The 6,991-nt window shown below is 38.3% G+C and overlaps 1 protein-coding gene and 1 long non-coding RNA gene across 2 annotated transcripts; one reads left to right on the top strand and one right to left on the bottom strand.

Annotated features, from left to right (window-relative positions):
* The first annotated feature begins 301 nt into the window (after nucleotides 1–301).
* LOC147864925 (uncharacterized) lies at nucleotides 302–4,512 on the top strand. Its single transcript, XM_087317584.1, has 6 exons — nucleotides 302–687; nucleotides 1,317–1,546; nucleotides 2,340–2,586; nucleotides 2,760–2,845; nucleotides 3,002–3,096; nucleotides 3,458–4,512. Exons 1-6 carry the CDS (start codon nucleotides 580–582, stop codon nucleotides 3,751–3,753), a joined length of 1,062 nt encoding a protein of 353 aa, XP_087173710.1. The 5' UTR covers nucleotides 302–579; the 3' UTR covers nucleotides 3,754–4,512.
* A 1,194-nt stretch (nucleotides 4,513–5,706) lies between these two features.
* Nucleotides 5,707–6,512, bottom strand: LOC147864924 (uncharacterized). The gene is made up of 2 exons (XR_015529693.1): nucleotides 6,170–6,512; nucleotides 5,707–6,068 (listed from the first exon to the last, which is right to left on the bottom strand). It is a non-coding gene; the product is annotated as an uncharacterized LOC147864924 (long non-coding RNA).
* Between the last annotated feature and the right edge of the window lie 479 nt (nucleotides 6,513–6,991).

Raw genomic sequence — 6,991 nt, 5'->3', positions numbered from 1 at the left:
CTCTTTCTCATAAAGATTTAATTGTAATTGTGGGAGCAGGGGATGGGAGACTGTGAATGTGACCGGCTGATTCGGTCTGATAAAATAGTAAAGATTGATCTGATGGCCCTACCAATTCACAGGAAATCAGTCACATCATCCCACATACACAATTTCCCCTGCATTTATTGAGAGACCCCATCTCTCCATCTCTCTCAATACATATATCTATATATACATGTATATATATCATATATATATATATATATGTATAATAATATGTTGCATATCTGTATATGTCTGCAACTTGTCCTGCATCCAAAAATTTGCATTCCTTTTTAGTACACTCTTATTTCTCGTTACCATATCGAGTCGCTGTATTTATGGTTTTGCTCCCTTCGCTTCTTTCTGAGCTCCGCTGTTCTGCAAATCCACTCACGGATTGATTGTTGAATCATCCGCCCAAGGTTTATATAGAAAGGAGGAGAAAGAGAAAGTGGACGAGGAAGACTCTTAGGACAAAAGTCTCTCTCTCTCTCTCTCTCTCTAGATTGATAGATAGATAGATTGATAGATAGATAGATCGATCGATCTAAAGATATGGCGGATCATGAAGAGCTCCTACCTACATATAGCAGATCTAATCTTTCCTCCTTCCTGAACCATACCACTCCATCTGTTGAGTGCATCTATCCTGCCAAGATCAAGGTAAGCTCTCTATTTCTTTTGTTAAAACCTCAAGATCGATTCTACTCAGTTTGAAACCCCGAAATCCTACTCAGCTTTCCCTTGTAGCTTATTGGATCAGAAGAAGTTTCGTTTTAGGTAGGATATAAGAAGAAGTTTTTTTGTAGGATATGTTTTCTCATGTGCTCAAAAAGTTTTAAAACCTTAAAAAGATAAATAATTCGTGCTCCATCAAAAGGAAAAGTGTTTTGAGACGCATTTTCTCATGCGGGGAAGTTCTTTGGACAAGCATTTCTCATGTGGAGAAAGAAGACTTTTATTAGACAAAACATTTCTCATCTTGGGATGCTAATAGAATACATTTTGGTTGTATAGGCATGTCTGAAACGACGTTTTTCTTTTCTTTAGACAGTCTTTTTCCCTCCCGGTTTTCCTAAAGTTTGCATATTTTTCTTCCAGAGCGGTAAAGACCCCATTTTTTTTTCTGCAGTCTCCAAAAGTTTATATCTTCTGTCTATGTGTGAAAAAGAGCCCAAATGTTTCCTTTGTCAATTTCCCAAAGTTTTTCCTTCATTACGTGTGCTTGTTATGCTTGCTGATTATCTATGATATTTGGATATGTATATGGACATTCTATTGTGTTTGGGCAGGCTGAAGGTGGGTGGCCTTCTATAAATCTTGATAGTGTGAGCAATTTTCAGCCTTATTTCAACTTGGCTGACTTGTGGAGGGGGTTTGATGAGTGGAGCGCCTATGGTGTCGGAGTCCCGCTCACATTGCCATGTGGCGAGACCATTGTACAATATTATGTGCCTTCTCTCTCTGCCCTTCAGATATACTGGCATCCGGCAGCTGCTTGTTCCCCTTCTTCAATCCAAAGGTCTGTGCAGATATGATCTGTATTTACACATGATGTGCACGCATGAAGTGCATAGTACATACGTACACGTTTTCACACGTGGTTGTGCACATATTATGTGTTGCGTTAGTGTGAAATACGCGGTTTGTGTTTTTGTATTTGTGCACATGATGTGCAGAAATTTTGTGGGTGTGGGCATCGAGTTTTTTTTTTTTCAAGTAATTCCTTTCCACAATTTAGATCTTGCATTTTTTACGTTAGTAAAAATAAGAAAAAATTATGTGACAATTCGATCTATTTCCTGGCAAAAGGCAGAAAATAGTGTGGTAAATTGGAAGATTCTATAGCCTGCTCTTTTGGTTTTTTTTCTTGAAATATTATGGTATGCAGATCCTGAACTGAATATAATTGCTACAGTGTCTACTTTTGAATCACATTACTTTTTTTCATTTTTTTCAAGCACTATATGGCACATCAATTTCCAAGGAGTAAAAAAATGCAAGATCTAAATTGTAGAAATGAATTTATTCAATAAAAGAAATTATTGGTGCCTTCAATTATATACTAAGTTGTGTGCACTGCAAATATTTGCCCACCATGGTCTAATAGCGCATAGAGAAAGAGGTAAGAAAAATATTTCTGTTAACTAAAATAAAGCCGGTCATTGAAGCTAGTAGTGCAAAGGAATAGAGAACTGTCAAATAATATGTCAAATGACACGACCAAAAGCATAATTTCGTGAAAGGTAGTCTAGTATCTGCACTATTTTTACATTATCCTACACAAATCATACACATCATTTGATATTGTTTAGGAGGTCTGGCGATGACAGTGATTGGAGTGATGCCAGTGATATAAGGGATGGCAGCAGTGATTTTGGCAGTGATAATGAGAATGTGAAGCCACCCTCAAGGAAATTTGAGCAGTGGGAAAGTTCGAGTTGTCTCTCATCAGAGAGACCGAGCTCTGATTGTAGTGAACAATGTGATCAACAGGGCGAGCTCATTGTGGAATATTTTGAGAGATGCTGTCCTCATGGAAGAGCCCCTTTTACTGGAAAGGTGAATGGCTACTACACATTCATATTTGGGTGATTGATTGTTGGATTCTATTTATGGAAAGGAACAGACTGTCAAAATAAGACTCTGGAACTAAGAATTGTTGAAAAATGGGCTCTTAGGAACAATCCCATATGATAAAGATGCTGAGCTTGATGTGGATGAATGTTATACAGATAGCTGAACTTGCTGCCACATGCCCTTACTTATTCTCGCTAAGAAGCGATGACTTATCCCCTTCAAGCTGGGTGTCAGTGGCATGGTAAGCTTCTGATTCTTTGATTCGAAATTGTCTGTCATTCCACACTTCGACTAATATATGAACCCTTTTTGCAAGTAAGATTCTGAATCTTTAAGTAAGTTTGTCTTTCTTGTTTTCTTCCACTCTTCTAACTCTATGCACTGGCCTTCGAAAAAGGTATCCGATATATCGCATACCAACTGGACCAATGATGAGCAATTTGCCTACATGCTTCCTCACATTCCACTCCCTTTGGACTCAATGTTTCCAAGGTAGTATATCTGCCCCAAATTTAAAACAAATCTGCATATACCCTTCAAACTCAATGCTTCCAAGCTATACCTTTTTCCTTACTAAATACTTCTCTAAACTACTTTACTAAACTTGGGGATTACTGCTTCTAAGTTGTATTCTGTCCAAACGTTTTACATGCCCTTGTAACTCAATTATTATTGTTGATAATATTCTATGTTTCTGTTGAAGTAGGGGTTGGATGTTTCCAAGATATATTTTTCTATTTAAAACTTAATTTCTTAAAAATTACAGTCCCCCTTCAATTACATTCCACAATTCTATCTTTTTTCTGATCTTTTGGAAGTGATTTGGTCCATACATTACGCCTTCTTCTTGCAGATCCTCCAATACAATATAAGGAAATCATGGAATCTGTCAATCCCTATCATAGCAAACAAGAGCATGATCAAGGAAAGTGGCTTCTTAATCCATCTACTTGTAGCTCGAACCCAGGAACCATGTTTGAGCTACCGGCATTTGGTCTAGTTTCTTACAAGTTGATAGGGCCATTTTGGGCATCGGCCCTCCCTTCGGATAAGCAACATGCATCATCACTCGCAAATTCGGCTGAATCATGGCTCAAACAGCGTGGTGTGAAGCATCCAGATTTTGATTTCTTCACCACAAGGCAATAAAATTGTTAATAATACCAAAAAAGGGTGATTGCAGTAAGATTTTTGCCAAAAGAACAAGAGAAAAGCGAGAGCTGAGTGCTGACGCGAACAATTTTGTGGAGATCTAACTTCTTTTTCGTTGTATTTGGGTCCATACTTGAACTTGAAGAGAGGTTCTAGTGATGGAGAGAGAGTTCTAACTAGTTTTGAAAGGGATGCAACTATCTTCTTCGTACAAATCATTTTCTGGTAATGTACATTTTGTGAAAAATCCTTGCAGAAGAATTACAGTGAGCTGTTCTATTTAGCATCTATAGTACCAAACCAAGAAGACTTACAACATAAAAAGAGAGGTTCTACTGATGGAGAGTTCTTGCTAGTTTTGAAAGGGATAGCATCTTCTTCCTACAAAGTTTCTTGGTAATTTACATTTTGTGATAAATCCTTTGAAAAGAAACACAATTGGCTATCCTAGATATTGCATATTTAGTATCAAGAACATGTCACCGCTAACATAAGAAGGTAAACTAGAGGTGTTTCTGGTCTTTATCTTTTGTTGATGGAGCATCTTGCAACATGGACATAGCCATGACGCATAACTATTTTACATGGTTAAGTGTCAATTGTATATTCTTGTCACTCTTCTTTATATGGAGTACATAAATAAAGCATTCCTTCACATGGCCTTCCTTTATATTCTTGTGCAGAGATGTTATGCATAATTTTTCCTTGAGGATATATGAATAGATAAACAAGTATTCCTACTAATGATTCCTGTAATGTTGTCCAGATATGTACATTAATAATCCATATTATGTTAAAAACGTATATGCTCTTGTCTGTTTTTTTATGTTAAGTAAATAAACAAAATGGTTTGATTTTCTTTGTGTGCTTAAACAGACGGTACACACAAGGCATGATATAATGGTAGGGCAAATTAATGTGATTCTGCTAGTTTTGAAGTCTTTGTTCATGTTACTTTTGAGTACCAGCTCGTATTTGGGGAGTAGTAATAAAAACTGATTTGAATTCTTTTGCAAGGATATAGTCTTATAGAGTGTGCGAGTGCATCACAAAAGAAATTCAAACAAATCAATCACAGAGAACAGAGCAAATATAACAGATATTGTATATGATGAGGTGAACTTCCATGTAAAGAAAGCACAATTCTTACAAAATGATGTGAAGCGTTGCGTCATATCTTTGAAATTCTGAGGAAGTTTAACCAGGAAGCAAATTACCAATGAAAATAAAATCTCTCTTCAAGGTACAAGGATATTACAAAAGAAACTCAAATAAATCACCTATTTTCGCAGAGAACATAGCAAAAAACACAGATAATTACAGTACATATATGACGAGGCAAAATTTCCGTGTAAAACTAAACCCACTTACAAAAATGAACTCTTTTTTGACACCCTGAGAGGAAAGATCACACAGGAAACAAATCATAAATCAAAAGTATGTAATCAAAAGATTATTTAGAAGTAGCTTTCGCGTCAGTAACATAAATCAGCAATGGATGTGATTCAGCGTGCAATATCATGCTTCATCCCTTAATATTTTTGCAGATATCAAAATATGTTTATATTAATATCTCTCCCTATCATGCGGTTGGGACAGGATGCTAAGTTTTCTTGTCAAAGAATACCCTAAATGTGACGGAATGTTTGGCATATAGTTTTCTCTCATGAAAGGAGCTGGCTTGGATATGATTTCAGAGTAAAAACTCAACATTTCTTTCTTGAAACATTTAATGCATGGCAGGTGTTTTTCATGGAAGAATATGTTAAGGATGTCTGCACATAATCTAGCTTCTGCGGAGGCAAAACGGCTGTTTAGAAAAAATTTCCCACAGTTCAGAGACATTGCTTCTGTAAGGGCCCAAAGATCTACTTGAAAGCGTTAAATTTAAAGGCTTAGAGATCACTAGAAAGGAGCTAATAAGCATTCATTCCTTCACAAAGAAACTGGGCAGGAAAATACTTGTATATACATATAACGGAACCATTTTTACATTACAAAGCCAAGCTGAAGGGGTTCTCAGTGAAAACCCTCCTCCATGAAACCTAGGATAAACACATGGTCTGTTTTTATATTGCAGAAGGCTCAACAATAGTGCTTCAAAATATGTAAAAATATGTAAATGTGTGCATTTATGAATGAGCCATTTTTACATTACAAACTCAGGCTCAAGAAAATCTCAGAGTCCATCATTCTCCATGAAAAATCACATTAAAGCTTCATTTGATTTCCCTTCTTTCCAAGTCACCACCATGGCCGCCATCGCCACCAACAACAAGAACAAGAACAAGAACCTGAATGTAAAGTCAATTCTAAAAAACAGTAAACCAAGAGCGAAACATATTAGCTTCGAGTATGATCGATTCTATACAGAGAAAATAAAAAACATGTGAGTGAAAAAACAGAAACAAACTCAGTAAAGCCCCTTTGAAGATGAATCCAGGACGTGTCTATGTACAAATTGATGATACAGAGAAGACTGCCTGTGGCAAAGCCCAGGAGAAGATAGCGCTATAGCTCTTATCTGCCGCAACAGAGAGAGAGAGAGAGAGAGAGAGAGAGAGCTGGCGCTATCCCTCCTGAGCTTTGTGACAGGGAGCCTTTCAGACCTCCTCCATTCCTTTGTTCCGATGAGCTTGAGAGAAAAGAGAGCCTGGTTTCTGTTGTTTTATAGAGAGAGAGAGAGAGAGAGAGAGAGAGAGAGAGCTCTGTTGAATTAGGGTTTCGCTTTTGGTAGGATTAGGGTTACAGGGGAGAGTAGAGAGCATCACGGCTTTCTCGTGAGCTTGGTTCATGTTCAACTCAAAGAGAGAGTGCGTGTCACGTGACAGAGGTGGGGCCCAACCAACACTTCACGTGACAGGCCAGGCCTCAAGATTCGTTTGTGACCACAGGAATGACCGCCCCCATTATTTTGATGGCTATCGTGCGCGGGCCCAACGAATGGCCATCATCGTGTGGCCACAAGGGATGGCCGGCCGATTTCGATTGGCCATTGATTGTGTGGGGGCACAAGGAATGGCCGACTGATTTCGATGGCCATCGCGCGGCCACAAGGATTTCGATTGGCCATCGTGTGGGCACGAGGAATGGCCGGCTGGTTCCTGATGGCCATCGTGCGGGCCCGAGGAATGACCGATTGATTTCGATGGCCATCGTGTGGGCACAAGGAATGGCCAACTAATTAAGATTCCGACCACCTGTTGGCCATTCCTTGTTTGTGTGCCCACACAAT

This window comes from Azolla caroliniana, unplaced genomic scaffold (assembly GCF_043228905.1).
Source record: "Azolla caroliniana isolate FFs.n. ecotype wild unplaced genomic scaffold, voAzoCaro1.0.p SCAF_4, whole genome shotgun sequence".
Taxonomy (NCBI): domain Eukaryota; kingdom Viridiplantae; phylum Streptophyta; class Polypodiopsida; order Salviniales; family Salviniaceae; genus Azolla; species Azolla caroliniana.
This window is presented reverse-complemented; position numbering and strand designations above follow the sequence as displayed.

What these genes read in the sequence shown, in the direction of transcription:
- LOC147864925 (XM_087317584.1), top strand. Translation starts at nt 580, where the DNA reads ATGGCGGATCATGAAGAGCTCCTACCTACATATAGCAGATCTAATCTT. An exon ending in TCCCCTTCTTCAATCCAAAG is followed by an intron (nt 1,547 to 2,339) that starts GTCTGTGCAGAT and finishes GATATTGTTTAG; the next exon opens with GAGGTCTGGCGATGACAGTG. An exon ending in GAGCCCCTTTTACTGGAAAG is followed by an intron (nt 2,587 to 2,759) that starts GTGAATGGCTAC and finishes AATGTTATACAG; the next exon opens with ATAGCTGAACTTGCTGCCAC.